The 21,902-nt window shown below is 41.9% G+C and overlaps 2 protein-coding genes across 4 annotated transcripts in view; both read left to right on the top strand.

Moving 5' to 3' along the window:
• C2CD3 (C2 domain containing 3 centriole elongation regulator) overlaps positions 1 to 21,902 on the top strand; it is a 124,560-nt gene that overhangs the window by 84,668 nt on the left and 17,990 nt on the right. For 2 of the 3 annotated variants that reach the window (XM_037148643.2, XM_037148645.2), the window contains 5 exons: positions 1,721 to 1,923; positions 2,854 to 2,987; positions 9,045 to 9,206; positions 16,004 to 16,224; positions 19,543 to 20,467. In XM_037148643.2, coding sequence (XP_037004538.2) covers positions 1,721 to 1,923; positions 2,854 to 2,987; positions 9,045 to 9,206; positions 16,004 to 16,224; positions 19,543 to 20,467 — 1,645 coding nt within the window. The other variant, XM_037148646.2, reaches the window with a different exon arrangement.
• On the top strand, positions 9,879 to 11,133 carry LOC119051723 (60S ribosomal protein L36a-like). Its single transcript, XM_053670726.1, has 2 exons — positions 9,879 to 9,911; positions 10,694 to 11,133. The coding sequence occupies exons 1-2, from the start codon at positions 9,879 to 9,881 to the stop codon at positions 11,084 to 11,086; spliced, it is 426 nt and encodes a 141-aa protein (XP_053526701.1). The 3' UTR covers positions 11,087 to 11,133.

Here is a 21,902-nt window from a genome sequence, read left to right as displayed (position 1 = left end):
GAGTCTGACAGCCTGTCCTTCCTCCTTTTGAAAACTGTCCTAGGACAGAGGTACTGACCTTAGGGTCCTTGAACCTAGTTTTACTTAGCTACCATTTATTAAGAGGCAATAATACAACAGTGTTAAGAACGCAAACTCTGAAGCCACACTCTTTAAATTTAAATACCAGTTCTGCCCCTCACAAAGTAGTATAACCTTAGGTGAATAACTTGACTTTTGTTGATTCAGTTTCCTTTTCTATAAAATAGGGATGATAATAGTACCTACCTCTTAGGGTTTGGGGAGAATTAAATGGATGCCTGATGCTTAGTTAACACTGCCTCAGTCTTTGTTTTTATTAGTGAATGGCAGTGTGCTAAGAACTTTACAAACACCTCTAATCCTGCAAGGTAAAAATTAGTTCAATCTTATAGATGCAAAGCTGAAGGCCAAGGAAGTTCAGTGGCTTGCCTAAGGTTGTATACCTATGAATTGATGGAGCTAGGATTTGAACCCAGGTTTTGACTGGCTCTATAGCCTTCACCATTTGTACCTCACATTGGTAAGATTGGGTGACTCAGAAAAATAAGGTGGTGAGGACATCCAGCTATCTGACAACTCCTGTACATAGGAACTTTTGTCTCACTAAACCCTCATGTAAATCTAGTTGCTTTCAGGTTCCTGCTAGGGCCTGTTTCCAGACCCCAGTTGTTTTGAGTCATCTACAGCATCACAGTTTTTGTTGGCTAGTGATAAGTTTTAGAGCTAACCCCAACAGCTAACAAAAGACCTGAGAGTAGTCAGCATATAAATGAAATCAAGTGACCTTGTCTCTCCTCCTGTGCTCCTGTTCAGAAGTGACGCTATGGGTCTGGTTTTTATGATCTTCCCATGCTGCTTCCATGGATTTAATTATGTCCCCACCCCAGCCCAACCTCAGAAAATCAGTAGGATCTGATTATAAATAGTTTTTCTCTGAATCAACACTAGGAATCCCTGCTTTATTTAGTTAGGCTCCATACACTTTTTTTTTTAAGCTCAGTTTATTTTTTTTAAATCTTTTATTGATTGTGCTGTTATAGTTGTCCCAACTTTTCCCTCTTTGCCCCCCACCCAGCAGCCATCCCCTCAGGCATCCTCCCTCACCTTTGTTCATGTCCGTGGGTCATACGTATATTCTTTGGCTACTCCATTTCCTATATTGTACATCCCCATGGCTATTCTTTAACCACTTGTTTGCACTTTCTAGTCCCCTCACCTCTTCACCCATTCCCCCAAACCCTCTCCCATCTGGCAACCTTCCAGACACTCTCTATATCCATGATTCTGTCTCTGTTCTTGTTTGTCTTTTAGATTCAATTGCTGATAGGTATGTGTTTATTGCCATTTTCAAATGCTTTCTTTAAAGACTCACTGCTTTGAGGGAAATCAGTGAGACATGATGACCTATGGAAAAGAACAAGTATTTCATATGTTTAAGGGTGTTTTCTAGTTGTCTGTATCAAGAGGACCAATCTTGACCCAGCCACCTTTTCCCTGCCGTACAAACAGTGAATTAGTTCGTAATGGTGAAAGTAGGCTGTGGTGGTCAGTCTTTCTCATCCTCATTATCTCTGTCTTTTGTTAATTTTGAAATCACTGATCCTTCCAGTCCCCATAAATCAGTTTCTCTGTGCAGCATCTAATCTCAGTGGCAGGACCTGCCCAGATGCACTGCCCAGCTCTTCTCTTTCCCCTGCAGATGAGGAGAGGGTAATTGGCTTTGCCTCGGTGGACCTCTCCCCACTTCTCTCTGGTTTCCAGTATATCTGTGGCTGGTACAATATCACAGACTTCAGTGGAGAGTGCCAGGGGCAGGTAAAAGTTGCTATCTCCCCTTTGGAGAGTTTGATGCACTTCAAAGAAGAAAAGCAAGCAAGACGGGGAGAGACCCCAGGATCACTGGTATGTACCCTGATTCATGTATCGCTGACCAACAAGGGCTCTACTGAGCAAAACCTGCAAGAAGGTTCTTTACATGTGTTTCGTACTTTCCAGCTTACAGAACACATTATATTTGTTTTTTGTAATGACCTTTTAGAGGTGATAAAAATGTTCTGGAATTACATAGTGATTATGAATGCACAATTCTGAATATATTAAAAACCACTGAATTGAACACTTTCAAAGGGTGAACTTTATAATACATGAATTACATCTCAGTTTTTAAATAAAATAAGATTAGTTGTAATGTGGAATCTGAAATCATATTGGTTAAACTCTTTACAAACTCTTACATTAAAATCATCAGTTTCATTAAAAAATTAAAAGACTAAAGGAATTGCTGATAGTAAGCATAGACAACTCTTTCTGTAACTGTAAAGGTAAGGAGAATTTTTCAAATTGTCCTAGATAAGGGAGCTCTATCAAGGCATAGATTGTGGTTTATTCATTATCAGCAAATAATGAATGAATGCATGCATGAGAAAATGACAGACACAAACAGTCCGTCTATCTAGTGAGGTCTTTTCTTCACATCAGCCCTGGTAGTCATCGATAAGAAGTGCCACAGCCGGATTATCCTCACGTGTAAATATAAGATGATGTCCAGTCAGAAGTTCACAAACTAACTGAATCATAAATGTAAATAAAGCAACTAAAAAGCAACTGATAATATAGTCTATAAAATGGGCATAAAAGTACCTACCTCATAGGATTATTGTGAAGTTTAAATGAGAAAATGCATGTAAATTGCTCAGTACAGTGCTCAACACATAGAAAATACTCAATAAATTACATTTATACGCATATAATAAATTTTACAAATTTATTTATATTACTTTGTTCCAAAAGGATTTGTTGTGACAAGTACCATTTTTGTCATTGCTTCTGCAGATCCCAGTATACAGTTCTTTTTCCTTCCCCGTCTCTGATGTCTATACTGCATTCCCCAGCTGTGTTACAAGACACACTCCAGAAAAACGTGTTCACACCTCATCAGAAGAGCTTGGTTTCTCCATTCCTGGGAGGTGAGAGATTTCTTGATGATGGGAAGAAATGGAGGCAAAGAGCAGAAGTTCAACTGGCTTGTCATTTCTCTCTTTCCTTTATTAGAGGAAGAAACTGGTTCTTCCTCTAATGTGTTCAATTCCCAGTCAGGGCACATGCCTGGGTTGCAGGTTTGGTCCCCAGTATAAAAGGCAACTGATCGATGTTACTCTCTTTCTTTCTCCCTCCCTCCCCCTCTCTCTATAAATAAATACATAAATAAATAAATAAATAAATAAATAAATAAATAAATAAATAAAGTTGTAAAGGATAGCTTCAGGCAAGGGACACATTTGTCTTTTCCTCAAAGGCCTTTAACCTTCACTCATAAAAGCAGTCCTCAGCAGTGTGAGAAAGATGCCATGATCTCTCACCTCCCAAACTGATGTGCCAGATTATTTTGTAGAAAGCAACTGGCCATTGCTTTCAGCCAAGCCAACCATGGCTATGCATATGGATATCAGGCTGGAGCATATTCCATCCTGTCAAAGGGCAGGGTCTAAGAATAGGATTACCTTCTTTCCACCCCATTTCCTTCCAGGCCCCAGTGCCCTTAGCATCCTTCTGCCTCCACCAATCTTTCCCATGTCTTTCTACCTCAGAGAGAAGGCAAGGGATCTTCCCCTGCAGCAGATACTCCAACAGCAGCAGTTACTTAGTAAACCCTTTATTCTAAGAAAGATACTCTGTAATACTGCTTAGCTACTCAAAGATTGTAGTTTATTCATCTCTCAATCATGCATGCCTGGGCCAGCATCTGGCAGAGTGGGCATTAGCAAATAATGAATGAATGCATGCGAGAAAATGACAGACTTAAACAGTCCCTATATAGTGAGGTATTATATAATTTTCTGTGTGCTCACTACATGAGGGGAGCCTCGTGTTCTACGTAAAGGGAGCCCATGTGTCTGTCAAATCCTAGATCTCAGATTTAGATTATTTCTCTGAGTTTTTCAATTTTCATTGAACGTACTGAGGTGACTAAGTTACTAAGGACAGGAAGAAACTTCTAGGGGTGATGGATATGTTTATTATCATGATGTGGTAATAGATTCCTTAAATGTACACATATATCAAAACTCATCAAATTCTATATTTTAAATATGTGGAGTTTATTTGTACTAGCTGTAACTTAGTAAAGCAGTGGTTCTCAAATATTTCCAGTTCAAAACTGGAAATATAAAAATTATTGATGACCTTAAAGAGGTTCTTTTATATAGGTTATATATCTATCAACTTTTTACCATATTAGAAATTTAAACTGAAAAACTTTAAAAATGTAATGTACAGTCAGTTGTGTCTATACATCAGCAGCAAATAATCCAAAAGGAAATTGAAAAAACAATTTAATTTAGAATAGCACCAAAAAAGGATAAAATACTTAATAAATTTAACCAAAAAGTACAAAACTTATTCCCTGAAAACTATAAAGCATTGTTAAAACAAATTAAAGTAGGTTTAAATAAATGGGAAGGCCTCCCATGTTCATGGATTGGAAGGGTAATATTGTCAAGATGGCAGTAATCCCCAAACTGACCCACAGATTTAACACAGTTCCTCTCTGTCACAATTCCTGCTGGTTTCCTATGGAAATGGGCAAGTTAGTCCTAAAATTCACATGGAAATTTAAGGAATACAATAAGCAAAATAGTCTTGAAAAAGAACAAAGTATCTGATTTCAAAACTTAACTACAAAGCTATAGTAAACAACACAGCGTGGTACTGGCATAAGGATAGAAATACAGACCAGTAGCATAGAATTGACAGTCCAGAAATAAACCCATGTGCCAAGGATGCCAAGATTTCAAAGATGCCAAGATGGTTTAATGAGGAAACAACAGGATTTTCAACAAATGGTTTTGGAGCAACTGGATATCCACATGCAAAAGATAGTCGGACCTCTTCCTTACACCATATGCAAAAATTAACTCCAATTGTAATAACTAAATCTATAAAACTCTTAGAAGAAAACATAGGAATAAATCTTGATGACCTTGGATTAGGCAGTGATTCCTTAGATACGACAACAAAAGCAGAAGCAACAAAAGAAAAAAGTAAATCATCAAAATTTAAAAATTTAGAGCTCTAAATGATACCATCAAGAAAATGAGAAGACAGCCCACAGAATGCAAGAAAATACTGGCAAGTCAAGCCCTGACCAGCATAGATCACTTGGTTGAGTGTCATCCCACAAGGCAAAGGATCGCTAGTTCAATTCCCAGTCCGGTCACATGCCTGGGTTGCAGACCCAGTCCCTGGTTGGGGTGCATGCAAGAGGCAGCTAATTGATGTTTCTCTCACACATGGTGTTTCTGTCCCTCTCTTCCTCCCTTCTCCTCTCTCTAAAAATAAATAAATATTTTTTAAATAAAAAGAAAATACTAACAAATCACAGATTTGATAAGGGGTTTATATCCAGAGTACAGGGGTGGGCAAGAGTAGGTTTACAGTTGTGAGTACACAAAACACAGAATTAATAAAGCTATTGTAATAATCATAACCCAAATGTCTTTATCCACACAAACAACTATAAACCTACTTTGCCCACCCCTATATATAAAGAATTTTTACGACTCAATAATAAAGGCAAAAAATACAATTAAAAATGGGCAAATTATCAGAATAGACATATCTCCAAAGAAGGTACACAACAGCCCTGGCTGGTGTAGCTCAGTGGATTGAGTGCGGGCCTGCGAACCAGACAATCGCGGTTCGATTCCCAGTCAGGGCACATGCCTGGGTTGTAGGCCAATTCCCGGCAGGGGACGCACGAAAGGCAACCATACATTGATATTTCTCTCCCTTTTTCCTTCCCTTCCCCTCTAAAGATAAATAAATAAAATCTTAAAAAATAATAATAATAAAAAGAAGATACACAACAAAAATGACCAATCAGCACCTGAAAAGATGTGGACATCATTAGCCATGAGGGTAATGTAAATGAAAACCATAATGAGATACCACTTCACAACCAAAACACGAATATCACAAGTGTTGCGGAGGATGTAGAGAGATTGGAACCCTCATACATGGCTGGTGAGATTTTAAAATGGTGCGGCTGCTTTGGAAAATAGTGGCAACTCCATAAAGGCTTAACAGGAAAGTACAATATAATTCAGTAACTCCACTCGTAGGTATATGTACCCAAGAGAAATGAAGATATGTTCACATGAAAACTTGTTTGTGAATGTTTGGAGCAGCACCGTTTCTAATAACTAGAAAGTAGAAATGACGCAAATGTTTATGAACCAATGAATATATTAACAAAATGTGATATATCTGACAACAGGCCAAGGTGGAGGCATAGGTGGAAACACTGTGCCTCCTCACACAACCAAGTTTAAAGACAACAAAGTTTTAGTAACAAAAATGCAACCAACACACAAAATTGAATTGTACGGAAGTCCGACAACAACAAACCATTCATCCAGACCAGTAAGAGAGGCAGAGTCAGCAGCTGGTGGAGTGGGGTGGCGCAGCAAAAGGTGGCCAGACCAACCCAGGTGCGCAGGCAGCGGTTGGCAGATCCCAGGCACAGGGTAGCAACAGGTGGACCCAGTGAGGGCGAAAGGTGGCTGGCTGACCACAGTCACACATTCATGCGCAGATAACCCAGGCAGAGGAGCGAGCAGTGAGACAGACCACACATACTAGGGCCCCAGAGCTGGGAATTAAAGCCTAAAAGCACCAATTGGAAAAGCTTTCAGGGTTGAGGTGAAGGGAGAGGCTCCCAGCCTCACAGGAGAGTTAATTGGAGAGACCCACACAGTCCTAGAATGTACAGAAGCCCACACACCCAGGAACCAGCACCAGAAGGGTACGGTTTGCTTGTGGGAAGTGGTATAGGGGACCAAAATCTGAGAGAGAGCAGAACAAATGCTACTGGTCTCCCTCTGACCCACCCCCAGTCACAACCCAGCGACTGGGTTGACCTGCCCTGATGAACACCTAAGGATCCACCCCTCACTACATAATAGGCGTGACCAGACCAAAACATGGCTCAAGCAGAAGAACATTTCAAAGACTCAGAGCCAATACTTCTAGTCCACCAAGAGATAGCCAACCTATCAGATGCACAGTTCAAAACACTGGTGATCAGGATGCTCACAGAACTGATTTTAGTCACAAATTAGAGAACAAATGAAGGCTAAACTAAGTGAAATGAAGGGAAATGCACAGGAAACCAATAGTGATGGAAAGGAAGCTGGGACTCAAATCAAGAGAGTGGACCAGAAGGAAGAAAAAAACGAACAAACAAAAGAATGAAGAAACAAGAATTCAAAAAAATGAGGAGAGGCTTAGGAACCTCCAGGACATCTTTAAACGTTCCAACATCTGAATTATAGGGGTGCCGGAAGGGGAAGAGGAACAGCCACGAGGGGAAAACTTATCTGAACAAATAATAAAAGAGAACTTTCCCAATCTGGCAAAGGCAATAGACTTCCAGGAAATCCAGGAAGCTCAGAGAGTCCCAAAGAAGTTGGACCCAAGGAGGAACACACCAAGACACATCATAATTACATTAGCCAAGATTAAAATGAAGGAGAGAATCCTAGAAGCAGCAAGAGATAAGGGGACAGTCACCTACAAAGGAGTTCCCATCAGACTGTCAGCTCGTTTCTCAAAAGAGATTTTACAGGCAAGAAGGGGCTGGAAAGAGGTATTCCAAGTCATGAAATCCAAAGACCTACATCCAAGATCGCTCTATCCAGCAAAGCTTTCATTTAGAATGGAAGGGCAGATAAAGTGCTTCTCAGATAAGATCAAATTCAAGGAGTTCATCATCACCAAGCCCTTATTATATGAAATGTTAAAGGGACTTACCTAAGAAAAAGAAGATAAAAAAGATGAACAGTGAAAGGACAGCAAACTCACAGTTATTAACAACCACACCTCAAACAAAAGCAAACTAAAAGGACAGCTAGATCAGGAGTGGAACCATAGAAATGGAGATCACATGGAGGATTAGCAACAGGGGAGTGGGGGGAGGAGAAGGGGGGAAAAGGTACAGAGAATAAGTAGCATAGACGGTAGGTAGAAAATAGGGGTGAGGGCAAGAATAGTATGGGAAATATAGAATCTAAAGAATTTGTGACACATGGACATAAACTAAAGGGGGGAATGGTGGGGGAGGGGTGCAGGGTGGAGGGGAATGAAGGGGAGGAAATGGGACAACTGTAATGGCATAATCAATAAAATACATTTTTTTAAATGTGATTATATAGTGGAAAATTGTTCAACCATGAGAAGGATTGAAGTGCTGATACATGCTACAACATGGACAAAGCTTGAAAACATGTTAAATATAAGAAGGCAGTCACAAAAGACCGTATACTGTATGAGTCCATTTCTGTCAAATATCCAAAATAGTCAAATCTGTGGAGACAGAAAGTAGATTAGCAGTTGCCTAGGGCTGGGAGGTTTGGCTGCTGGTTGGGAAAGAGAGGAGTAAATGTGGAGTGATTGCTGATAGGTATGAGGTTTCTTTTGGGAGTGATGAAAATGTTCTAAACTTGATTGTGATGATGGTTGTACAACTCTGAATATACTAAAAACCATTGAATTGTACACTTTAACCAGGTAAATTGTATATGTGAAATATATCTCAGTGAACCTGTTATTTAAAAAGAAGGTTATTGCTGGGGTCAGGTTTTTAAATAACCTGCTAAGGAATTTGAAATTTATTCTATAGATAAGAGAAGCCAAAACTAGAAAGGAATGATGATTAACAGGTTAGTACGTGTTGAATGCTTAGTACATTGCTTGGCATGTAATAAGCATTCCATAGATGTTGTTCTTGTTTCAGATCTGGTTTTTAAAAAATCACTCAGGCTCTAATATGGAAAGTTTATTCAAGGGAAATGGGTAATACCGAAGGTAAGATTATTTAGGAGATTGTTATAATCCAAGCCAGAGTTGATGAAGCTAGAATGGTGGTAGTGGGATGGATTTGCAATACCAAAGTGATTTGCTTATTGTCACACTAGGAGTTTTCTCATTGGTTGCAAATTTATTTTGCCCTCATTTATTCCTGACAGAAGTCATTCCACAAAAAGCCAGGCATCACGGCATGAAGAGCATGTGCAGAACATCCGCCGATTTCATGAATCCCTGCAGCAGGGAGAGGCTATCTTGCCGAGTGATGACAAACTGACCACATCACCTGTGTCCTCCCATACTTCCATTCTGACTTCTCTCAGGTGAGGCCCTCTAACTATAGTGGAGCACAAGGTGAATGGGCAAGGCAACCTGCAGCACAGCTTTTCCATCAGCTACTGACACTCTGCGAGGTTTAATAGGGGCCTTCATGCATGTTAGTGTTGAATTAGACCCAGGTGCCCTGCACGATTCCTCATAGGTCAGACTGTCTCAGCTTGGGGCCTTTTATTCCTTCATGAGGCTCTATTACTGATGCAACATAAATACAGGAACTCTAGATTATTTACCACACTTAATGATAATGACCCTCACATCTACACAGCCTCTCATCTACTTTACAATTTACAAAGCTTTATTCTGCCCAATGTCTTTATCCTCACAACCACTGAATTCTTCCAGACCATCATCTATCCTAATATTTCCCTGTTCCTTTGTTAGCTTAGTCAGCATCTGAGCCAGAGAAGCACTGTAAGAATTGAAAAGGTCATTATAGATCATCTGGGTCAGTCCCTGGATTGTCTAGTAAGAAGTATGGTGCAGTGTAAAGGACCTGGCTTCAGAGTCAGACAGGCTTGGCTTCCTATGAGGCCTGCAGGGCAAATATTAATAAACCTTTTTTCACGGATGACAGTATTGCAACTAATGTTAGTAGGTTCTACACCCAGAATCTCTGACAAGGCCAGTTGGGTTTGCATATTTTCTAAAGTGTCACCATGTTTACGTCTGTTTGCATGTTCCTGCTACAGGTATTTATCCATGTGGCATACACCCAGATACAGACACCTAAGCAAATCTACTGTGATTTGATAGTCACAGCTTTTAGTGACAGAATAAAGATAAGCTTTGTCCTCTCATTTAGTTTGGGTTTATCTCTAAGATATGCAGACTGTTCCTAACAAAAGAATAGAAAGACTTCTGGTTTACTTCATGGGTATTTAGTATCTATGTTGTGCCAGTTGTATCAAGCACATTCAGTGTACTAGAGAAACAGAGAAGTTCGAGATATTATCTTCTATTACCAGATGCTCATGGCCTAGTTAGGTATACTAAACTAACACATAATGAGAAAACTAAAGGAAAATCTCAGTCAGCAGATCACTGGAGATGTCAGGAGTAAAGGAGTTAAAGGAGGAGTTGGCCCAATGATTTGGGTTGATGGACTCTGAAAAGGAGAAATGAGTACCTTAAAAGTTGAAAGGAATAGGGACAGAGCAGAGTAGCTTGAACTCAGGTTCCAGCATTCAGAGCTGTGAGACAGGAATGAACCCAGTTGGGATAGGGTCGATCTATTATCATGCAAAAAGCATAAGACTTGGAGTCCCAAATTCTAGGTAGCTGCATACCACTCACCCTGGACAGATCACTTAAATTCTCTGATCCTCATTCCTTACCTGTAAAACAGTAATTACTGATCACTTCTGGGTGGCTGAGAATTATGAAATACATAAACAAGGTAATGTATTTGAAAGCATAACATAAAATCCTATTCAAGTGAAGGTGGTAGTGGTTGGTGTGATTCTCACTGGAGAAAGGAAAGAATGAATGCAGCCCTCCTTTCCTTGCTGATGGCACTCTCACAAACATAGTGAACATTCCTAAAACTCACTGGACTTTCTATAAGAAGTATGGCAGATATCAACCCCACAAAGTACAGTACAAGAAGAGCAAGGATTCTCTGTGTGCACAGGGAAAGCAGCATTTTGACAGGAAACAGAATGGCTGTGGTGGGCAGACTAAGCCAATTTTCCACAAAATGCCTAAATTTACAAAGAAGACTGTGCTGAGGCTTGAATACATTGAGTTCAACTGCAGAGGTAAGAGAGTGCTGGCTATTAAGAGATGCAAGCATTTTGAACTGGAAGGCGATAAGAAGAGAAAGGGCCAAGTGATCCTAAGCTTCATATTTAGTTTTATTATGTGATGGTAAAATCTTGAGGATTTGTTCACTTAAAAAAAAAAAAGAAAAAATGTGGCCCAATTAAAGGTTTTTGAGCAGATTATTTTAAGTAATTTATTTGTGTCTATATTTCCCTAAAGGAATCAGTACAGAGCTCATAGTTTATCAGAGGAAAGAGATGTGAAACAAACAAGTGATATGATTGAAGAGTATGGAAAGAGCAGTAGCCCCTAAGCCAACATAGAGGGTCAGGAAAGCCTTGCTAGCAGAGGTCACTTGCTTGAAAGATCAGGAATGGTTATGAGGTAGCAAAGGTTATTGTTAGCCCAGAGTAAGGCTTTACTCCATCAGAGGTAGAGGACCTGAGGACATAATCAAGAGTGGTTTTCTACAGGAAGATGTGATTTTTGCAAGACATCAGAAGAGAAATTGCATGAGCTAGACAGAAGCTGGAGAAAGTTGCCCCTGGGAGTGAGATTGTAGTCAGAAGTGAAGGATGAGTTGGTGGATTGGAGAGAGATAGTCAAAGTATATACAGACTAAGCGAGAGGTACTAAGTTCCTAGCCCAAGCAATAGAATGTCAGGGAAACATAAAAGATGCATATAACTTCAGGTCAAGTTGGTAGTGTAAGCAGACTTGGCTCGCCTTTTCACACAACCACATCAAAATTACAACTAAAATATAAAACAACTATCACTTAGAGCCATCAGAAATCAAGTTAAATGAAAGTCTTACAACTACGGAATTAAAGAAACCACATCCATCCATTCAGACTGGTAGGAGACATGCAGACACAGAATGGGCTGGTGTCTCACTGAATGTGTGATGGATAAAAATTCAGGAGGGATGTCTTAGGAGTGAGAAGTCCCAGCACCACAGCAGGCCCCCCAGCCCAGGGTTCCAGTACCAGAAGGTAAGTCCCCACAACTTCTGGCTGCAAAACCAGCAGGGATTGAGTCAGTGGAAGGAAATTCTAGAGCCTCAGGCAGTTACTCTTAACCCACACATGGACTCACCTACTCAGACTCAGTCCCTCTGAGCTCCAGCACCCCCATAACTTAGCCCCCAGAGCTCCAGCACCAGGGTAGCAGCTTGAAAAGCACCAGTGACATACTGGGAGAAACTGAAGTGTCTGGCATCAAGACAAGCAGAGACCATTGTCTCTGTTTTAATCCCTCCCCACATAGAGTCAGCAAGCTGATGCCATATCTGAGACTCCATCAACCTAGCTTACACTGTTTGACCCACCTTGGGGATCCCCAGAGATTCCACCCCACCCAATTTATAGGCCCACCCATGCTGCTCTTCCATATGAATGGCTGGCTGGTCTTGGTTCATGCTTTACAACTTCCTAAATCCTATCAAATAAGCTATAGCTGGCGTCAGTGAGCCCCAGGGTGAGTTGACACTAGCAGCAGCCAGCCTAGGTCCACAGCTTGGCTTTGCCTGGGAATCTCCAAGCTCAGTACAAGTAGCAACCATCTCATATTGCTTTATGCCCCATTCAGTGTGGCCCCAGGCAAAACACAGGTGAGGGCTGACCTTGGTCTGCACCACCTAGAAAACACCAGGGCCAGCACATCCAGTGGACAGTTAAAGACTACATCAGAGCATTACCACCCTGCCCCTGCACTGCTAATCCTCCATGAGGGTGGAGGTTGGTGGTAATAGGTCACAGCAAATCCTTGCAGCTGAGTGGCCTGAGTAAATCCCTGGCATTGACCTGCCAACAGCAGTCAAGGCTCAACTACAAGAGGAGGGTATACTCAGCCCACACAAAGGGCTAACCCCAAATACCCAGCTTGGGTGATAGAAAAAGCTGTGCCACTGGAACCTATGGGATACCTACTACATTAGACCATACTACCGTGACATAGAGTTAAGCAGCTCTACCTAATATATAGAAACAAACACAGGAAGGCTGCCAAAACTAGGAGACAAAGAATCATGGCCCAAATGAAAGAACAGAACAAAACTCCAGAAAAAGAGCTAATTGAAATGGAGATAAACAATCTATTCGAATCAGAGCTCAAAACACTGGTTATAAGAATGTTCAAGGAACATAGTGGAGACCTCATTAACATAAAAAAAGGTCCAGTTAGAAAGGAAGAATACACTAATTAAAATAAAGAACAGTTTACGGAGAAACAGCAGTAGAGTGGATGAAGCTGAAAATCAAATCAATGATTTGGAACATAAGAAAACAATAAACAACCAGTCAGAACAACCGAAGAAAAGATTTCCCCCAAAATGAGGATAGTATAAGCAGCCTCTGGGACAATTTCAAGAGGTCGATCATTCACATCGTTAGGGTGCCAGAAGAAGCAGAGAAAGAGGAAGAAATTGGAAATCTATTGGAAAAAATAATGAGAGAAAACTTCCCTAAATTGGTTAAAGAAATAGACATTCAAGACCAGGAAACACAGAAAGTCCCAAACAAGATGGATGCAAAGAGTCCCACTGCAAGATACATCATAATTTAATATGCCAAAGGTTAAAGACAAAGAAAAATCTTAAAGGCAGCAAGAGAAGAGAAGTTAGTTACCTACGGGGGAGTTCCCATAAGACTGTCAGCTGATTTCTCAAAAGAAAATCTGCAGGCTAGAAGAGATAAACAAGAAATGTTCAAAGTCATGAAAATAAAGAGCTTCCCAGACAAGAAAAAACTAAAGGAGTTCACTATCACCAAGCCATTATTTTTTTTCCACTTAAAAAAAAATTTTACTTGATTTTATTGATTATGCCATTACAGTTGTTCTATTCCCCCCTTCATTCCCCTCCACCCTCCACCCCCCACCCCCACCATTCCCCCCCTTTAGTTTATAACCATGTGTCTCAAGTCCTTTAGATTCTGTATTTCCCCTACTATTGTTGCCCTCCCCCCTATTTTCTACCTACCATCCATGCTACTTATTTTTTGTACCTTCCCCCCACTTCTCCTCCCACTCCCCTGTTGCTAACCCTCCATGTGATCTCCATTTCTATATTTCCACTCCTGATCTAGCTGTCCTTTTAGTTTGCTTTTGTTTTAGGTGTGGTCGTTAATAATTGTGAGTTTGCTGTCCTTTCACTGTTCATCTTTTTTATCTTCTTTTTCTTAGGTAAGTCCCTTTAACATTTCATATAATAAGGGCTTGGTGATGATGAACTCCTTGAATTTGATCTTATCTGAGAAGCACTTTATCTGCCCTTCCATTCTAAATGAAAGCTTTGCTGGATAGAGCGATCTTGGATGTAGGTCTTTGGATTTCATGACTTGGAATACCTCTTTCCAGCCCCTTCTTGCCTGTAAGATGTCTTTTTTGAGAAATGAGCTGACAGTCTGATGGGAACTCCTTTGTAGGTGACTGTCCCCTTATCTCTTGCTGCTTCTAGGATTCTCTCCTTCATTTTAATCTTGGCTAATGTAATTATGATGTGTCTTGGTGTGTTCCTCCTTGGGTCCAACTTCTTTGGGACTCTCTGAGCTTCCTGGATTTCCTGGAAGTCTATTGCCTTTGCCAGATTGGGAAAGTTCTCTTTTATTATTTGTTCAGATAAGTTTTCCCCTCGTGGCTGTTCCTCTTCCCCCTTCCGGCACCCCTATAATTCAGATGTTGGAACGTTTAAAGATGTCCTGGAGGTTCCTAAGCCTCTCCTCATTTTTTGAATTCTTGTTTCTTCATTCTTTTGTTTGTTCATTGTTTTCTTCCTTCTGGTCCACTCCCTTGATTTGAGTCCCAGCTTCCTTTCCATCACTATTGGTTTCCTGTGCATTTCCCTTCATTTCACTTAGTTTAGCCTTCATTGGTTCTCTAATTTGTGACTAAAATCAACCAGTTCTGTGAGCATCCTGATCACCAGTGTTTTGAACTGTGCATCTGAAAATTTTGCTATTTCTTTGTGGCTTAGAGTTATGGGCTCTGGGGCTTTGTGTTCTTCTTGAGCCATAATGTTTTGGTCTGTTTGGGACCGTTAAGTATGAGAAGCGAAGCCTTAGGTGTTCACCAGGGCAGGGCCGCCCAGGTCGCTGGGTTGTAACACTGTATGTGGGGACGGGGTCAGAGTGGGGCAATGGCGGGCCCCCTCTGCTGCTTCCTGCAGCTGGCGCCTGGTCGGTCCATCTCACTGCTCACTCTTTCGCATGGTCTATATGACTATGGTCCGCCTACCACCCTGCGTCCTCGCTGGGTCTGCCTGTTGCTCACTGGGTCCGCCCATTGCAACCCCACGCCTGGGATCCACGCGCCCAAGTCGGTCTGACTGAGTTTTCCTGTGCAACCCTGCTCCGCCAGCAGCTGGCTTCACCCCTCTTACCGGTCTGGCTGAAGAATTAGTTGTTATCAGACTTCCAAAAAGTTCAGTTTCCTGTGGCTTGGCTGTGTTTTCTGTTGCTAAAATTTTGTTGTCTCTAAACTTGGTTGTATGAGAAGGCACGGCGTCTCCACCTATGCCTCCATCTTGGCTGAAGTCCCTGACCAAGCCATTATTATATGAGATATTAAAGGGATTTATTTAAGAAAAAGAAAAGCAATAAAGTGACAAAAAATACATATCTGTTAACAATTGAATCTAAAAAACAAAATAAGCAAATAAGAACAGAGATAGAGTCATGGATACAGAGAACATTTTAATAGTTGCCAGATGGGAGGGGTGCATGGGGGAATGGGTGATAGGTGAGGGGATTAAGATGCACAAATTGGTAGTTACAGAATAGCCATGGTGATGTACAGTACAGTATAGGAAGTGAAATAGCCAAAGAACTTATATACATGGCTTATGGACATGAACAATGGTAGAGGAATTGCTTGAGGGTGTGGGGGACACTGAGTGGAGGGGAGCAAAAGGGGAAAAATCAAGACAACTGTAATAGCATAATCAATATAATACAATTTTTTTTAAAGATGGGTATAATCCCAGTGAATGGCTCTTTTGTCTCTTTCCCCTTCTTTTTCTATAGGAGGAATCTGAGTGAGTTAGATCAGATTCAGCGGTACTTCAGCCAGAAGCTCACCAAGCCTTTACTTCCCCTCAGTCCTGAGACTCAGATCATGTCGCAGTTCCAAGCAAGCCCTGCTAGAGACCATGGTGCGCCAGGAGCCAGCAGCATAGACCCTGAGAGCCAGTGCATCCTGGAGAAATCTAATAACCTGGTGTTGCAAGTCAGCTCCTTAATCACGGGTATGGCTCAGGGCCTCTGTTGTTGAGGAGTTACGGTTACTGGGTATCTTTCATAATGCAGTTGAACACCTACCCTCAGACAAGCTCCTATGACCAACAGAGACCAACAGCTTTCATCATCTTATTTATTTATCATCTTTTTTTTTTTGAAAGGAGAGGCATAGTAGCATGGTACAAGAACGTGTGCAATGGAAAGAGCACTGATTGGACTGAGAGGCAGGAGACTTGGGTGAGGTCTTTGGCGGGTGTCTAGCATGGACTTAGTATGTAACTTTTCTCTAACCTGCCTTGTCCCTTCTTGAGGTTTCCCTAACTAAAAAGGGGGGGGGGCAGGGTTGAATTAGATGAGTTCTTCAGTAGTTCTTGAACTTGTGCTGCTCTATTTTCAGAAAAGTACAACTACAAATATATTTAAAATCCTAATTCTCAGAGCCCAGAGTCTGCATTTTCAGCAAACACCCCAGATGCTTTTGGATGTTGGTAATCTATTGTCCACCCTCTGAAAAATCCCTTGAAGTGTTGGTTCTCACTTTGGCTGTATATTGGAATTACTGAGGGAGCTTTTAAAAATTCAGATGCCCAGGCTGCAGCATAGGTCAGTTGAGTCAGGATCTCTAAGAATGGGACCCAGGCATCAGTATTTTTCGTAACTCCTCAGGTAATTCCATTGTGCATCCCAGACCAAGATCACTCCAGAACAAGTATTTTCATACTTTCCTGAGATAAGAATCACCTGGGGTATTTATGTTTTGAAATACGGATTGCTGGGTCCAGGGTTAAGCCCTGAAAACTTATATATCGGGCACACTTTGGAGAGTATTGAGAAATATTTAGATCAGCACCTTAATTCAGCTCTCACTTGGTATCATTTTTGCCCAAGGAAAATGGGTGAATATATACAGGAGTGGATAAGTTTTATTTTCTTTGTTGAAAGGGGAAAAGGCCACCAGAAACTGATATTAAGTACAGATCTTCCTAACGTCTTTTCCCTGATATCTAACCTGTTGGTAGCCAGGGCCCCAGAGGTATACTGTGTTTTTGGCTTCCACTTGCTTGGAAATAATATTCAGTCAGCTCTTTATTGAGCACCAACCATGCTAGGCACTATTGTGTTACTAGTTCCGGGAATATACAGTGGTGGATAAGACAGGCATTGTCTTTGCCCTCATCAAGCGTGTATTCTATAGTCAAGCAAAGAAACTGCCCCTCAGCCTTGGCCAGGTGGCTCACTTGGTTGGATCATCATCCTGTACACCAAAAGGTTATATCTGTCTGATTCTCCATCAGGGCACATACCTAGACTGTAGGTTTGACCCCCTGTCAGGGCGTGTATGGGAGGGACCAATAGATGGTTCTGAATCTCATCAGTGTTTCTTTCTCTTTCGTTCTTTCTTTCTTTCTTTCTTCCTCTTCCTTCCTCTTTCTCTAAAATCAATAAACATATCCTCAGGTGAGAATTAAAAAGAAAGAAAAAAGAAACTGCCCCCCCCCCAGAAAGAAAGCAAAGAGCAAAACAGGGAGACTCCTTTGGGGTAGAAGGGAGAGTAAACAAGAAATCTCTTTAAAAGGGTGTATTAAACAAGGAGAGAGAAAGTAATTAAAGGATTGAAACTGGAGGGCCTTGAAGGCAAGCTCGAGGGTTTAATCTTTATCCTGAGAGAAAATGAGGAGTTCTAAGCAAGGGATGATGAAATGAGAACTGATATTCACAAGGAGAGGATGAATTTTGAAAGAGAGAGATGATTGAATCATGGAAACTAGTTTAAATAAACTCCCTCTGCCTCCATCGTATCTCAGTACACTTTTGAAGAAATCATTGGACAGGGAGATATGAGTGAAATTTGCAAGGAGTTACTGAATGGTTTTTCTGTTTATGTGTAGGTCCTTTGCTGGGCCCTGAAGTTGCAATATGTTCTCTGACATCAGACATATGTTCTCTGCCTTTGAGAAGCTCACAATCTGATAGAAGGAATATAGAGAGAAACAGTTACACAATGGCATTTCTTGTGCCTCCATGTAGAACAAAGCTGTGTAGCCATCACATCCAGCTGGTGCATCTGAGAGTGCTTCCTGGAGGATGTGCAGTAGAGGGGGCCCTGAAAGGATGGGCTGGTGTATAAAAAGCAGAAAGACTGCTCCAGGACAGAAGGGCGGTTCAGGCCAAAGGACCCAGATCAACTAAGTGTGCTTGCTGCTTCCTATTTCTATTTGCAGGCGGGGATGTTCCATTTTTATACATCTAGTCACTCCCCTTTGAGACTTGAAAATTGTCACTGTATTAAACCTAGCCAACGCCTTCTGTAGGCTGAGCACTCCATCAGATGATGTGAAGATGTGCTTCCTACCCCAGGGAGTCAGATTTGCCTCCCAACTGCTTTTTCTTCTCAAATAATCTTGTGAACATATAACATTTATTATGTGTGTTTATTCATTTATTCCCTACCGTTTCATCCCCAAAACAAGTTTAGGTGACTGGTAGCTTTCATTTATTGTCTGTATATGTGCTACACAATATGTGCCTGTTTATCATATATATACTTCACACTGAAACCTTATGAAAGGGTAGTGTTAGTCATATTGTAAAGATAAGTAGGCTCTGGGTTGCAGGCCAGGTCCCCAGTGGGGGTGCATGAAAGGCAGCCACACATTGATGTTTCTCTCCTTCTCTGTCTTCCTCCCTTCCCCTCTGTCTAAAATAAATGAATTAATCAATTTTTTTAAAGAAAAAGATAAATAGGCTCAGAGAGAATAGTTTGCTGGAGACCATGAAGTTGGTAGAGATTTGAACCAAAGACTGGCCAGCTCCAAAGTCTCTGCTCTTTCCAGCACACCATGCTGCCTCCAGAGTCTCTGTGAACCTCCCCTGCCTTATCATTTGGGTGGTAGACATTTCCTTGTTTTCATTTTCCACATAAAACAGATACTCCAAAGAGTTGTCATCAAATAGGTAAATAAGTGGATTCTCATTTTGATTTTTAATATAGGTAATTACTGAAGTAAATGGAAGCATGAACATGCCCACCAGGACTCCCAGCTCCCAAGAATTCCTGAGCAGGAGCAGATAGTCTCTGAAAACGTTTCTACAGATGTAACCACGACTTTAAATAGATTAGATTTTGGTGTTCTGATACTAGAATAAAGTGCTAGAAATTGTACTACCTTGAATATAGTTTCACTGACTCTTGGGTGGATTAAATGTCTTTAAGATTTGTTCAAAGTCTGATTGCAAGACTGCTTCTGAAGCTCAAAGGTAGTGTGGGAAAGTTGAGTGGTCTGTGGCCCTACCTTGTAGTAAGAATGATATCTGTTGCTGTTCAGATCTGCAGACTATCACCAGGAACTCTCAAGCATCTTTGAGTTCTCACCATGCCAGGAGTAGAAGCAGAGATGTTACCACTTCCCCAGCTGCTCAGAACCCAGAAGCCATGCAAGAACAAAGCACAGCTGCCAACCTGCCATTGGCAAGAGCTCCAGATGAGCGTATAGCCTCCCCTCTTCCCCCTACCCTTGAAGAATCTTTGAGTGGAAGAGGAAGAGGAATACACCATGAGTCCCTCGGACATACCGTACCTATTACAAGGATGCAGAGCAATGAGGGAAATGAGGCAGGCCCAGCCTACAGTGATGAGGACTATGAAGAAGACATCATTGAGCCCAGGACACTCAATGAGATCACCACCATAACAGACAAAACTAGCCCTTGGTCCAGTTTTGTGTCAGACACAAGTGAGATCATTAGCCTTCAGCCTGATGAGGTACAGAGGGTAGGCCCCTCTTGTCCTTCTCCAGAGCCTTGCCTCAGAGAGGAGCTCAAGATCAGAAGTAGCTTTATGTTCAGCCCAGAAAGGGCTGTCAACCCCCAACTGCCTAGGCAGGGTTCTGCTAGCCAAAGTCATGCTCCTTGTGAGGGTGAGGGCTCTAAGGCCAGAGCTGGAGAGCCTACCTCAGCAGACCTGCAGCTCATCCAGTGCATGACACTCTCAGGAGCCCAACAGAACACTTGCTCACCAAGAGCAGATCAGGACCAGGAGCCCCAGACAAAGGCCCAGGCTGAGAATGAGGCTGCCTCCAGTGAGCTAAGTGACTCTGCTGATAGCTTTGAGAAATTCCCTCCATACCTAGAACAAAGAGCCTCCCAGAACAAAAGGGAAGATCATAAAGGGCTGCCCCTTAAGTTCCCTGACATCAGGCAGAAGCAGGCAACATCTGGACCAGAGGTTTCCACAAAGCAGAGCCTCCTTCTGTATCCTTTGGTGTTTCCCACAAGTAGCCCCTTAAGCCATATGTGGGCATTTTGGGTGCTGGTGCTTAGGCCGGCCCAGTGTGAGTGTGAGCAATGGCCACCACCCTCATGGAATGCACTGAGGGGCGTAGGAAGACCCTTCAGAAGACTCACCTGCACTGACAAGGTGCTCCAGTCTCCCATTAACACCAGCCCTCTGAAGCATTTATTACTGTGAACTGGGTTTAGATGTTGGGAGCACATTTATTAGCCTGTTCTAGCCTGATTAATCTATTAGGTATTTTACACCTGAAGGCAAGGCTGTGGCTCTAAAGAATGAAACCTTTCATCTCAGTTGAAATAGAAGTGGAGGGTGTAGACGGGAAAGAAGACTGCTCTCACTGATTGAGCATTTACTATGTGCCAGGCACTTTACATACATTCTTTAATTCAGTCATCTCAAGTCTCTAAGGTAGGCGTTACCATTCTATTTTGCATGTAAGGAAACTGAGGCTCCAAGGTACAGTGATTTGCCTAATATTTAGTTTCTTTAAAAGAAAAAGCAAATGATGGAGCTAAGGGGAGAGGAAGTAGCCACAGTTGATATGGCAGTGTTATGGAGAGAAGGGCACCTTCTTTCTCCTTTGAGACACAGATGGACACGTTATGGGGAAAGAAAACCACTTAGGACCATCAACAGCCCTAACGTGCAGCCTAACCATTTGACTTTAAAGCGTGAAGTGACTAGAGACTGAGTACTGAAAGCCAAGTCTCTGGTGGAGTTCTTTCCTGGCCCCACTCATTCTGGCTTCTAACGTGGCTACTTTTGCAGTCCATTTAGTTGTGCTCAGAAAGTACAGTCAGTGGAGGGGCAGTCACGGGTCCCAATTCAGACCTTCCTAACTATTTATTCTTGCAAAAAATATATGTATTGCCAGGCCCTGTACTGTGTACTAAGGACAGAGACTTGAATCGGATCTTACCTCAAGAAATTCCCATTATGAGGTAGAAGACAGGTAGTGACGGTAACAGTAAACAGACAGTGACATTTATTGTTCTAAGTGCTGCTGTGATGAGACGTGAGCTAAAGGCTAGGGAACAAGAGGAGGAAGCTGATACTTGGACATATCCCAGTAAGAGACATTAGAGCTGGACCTCAGAGATGAACGGGTATTCTGTAGACAGAGATGAGAAAGTGAACTGTGTGTGCGGCGCCATAGCCAGGTGAGAGAGCCTGGCCTATGGGCAGCAGTTCATGTGGTTAGAGCCCGGGGGTAAGTGGCTAGTGAGAGGTGAGGTAGGGCTGGATCTTCAAGGGCCTTTTATGCCAGGTTAAGGTGCTTGGGCTCTATCCTGCAAGCAAATGAAACTTCAGCTCCCTTATCTTTAAAATGGAGATGATAGAACTTTTCTTGGGGTTGTGAAAATTAAATGAATGGTGTAAACTACCTAGCAC

This window comes from Artibeus jamaicensis, unplaced genomic scaffold, assembly GCF_021234435.1.
Source record: "Artibeus jamaicensis isolate MK-2021 breed Jamaican fruit bat unplaced genomic scaffold, CSHL_Jam_final contig_64, whole genome shotgun sequence".
Classification (NCBI taxonomy): Eukaryota; Metazoa; Chordata; class Mammalia; order Chiroptera; family Phyllostomidae; genus Artibeus; species Artibeus jamaicensis.
This window is presented reverse-complemented; position numbering and strand designations above follow the sequence as displayed.

Excerpts from the sequence above, each read along its gene's own strand:
- LOC119051723 (XM_053670726.1), top strand. The coding sequence starts at position 9,879 with ATGTTTACGTCTGTTTGCATGTTCCTGCTACAG. Across the intron at positions 9,912-10,693 it reads TTTGCATGTTCCTGCTACAG|AAAGGAAAGAATGAATGCAG; the intron begins GTATTTATCCAT and ends TTCTCACTGGAG.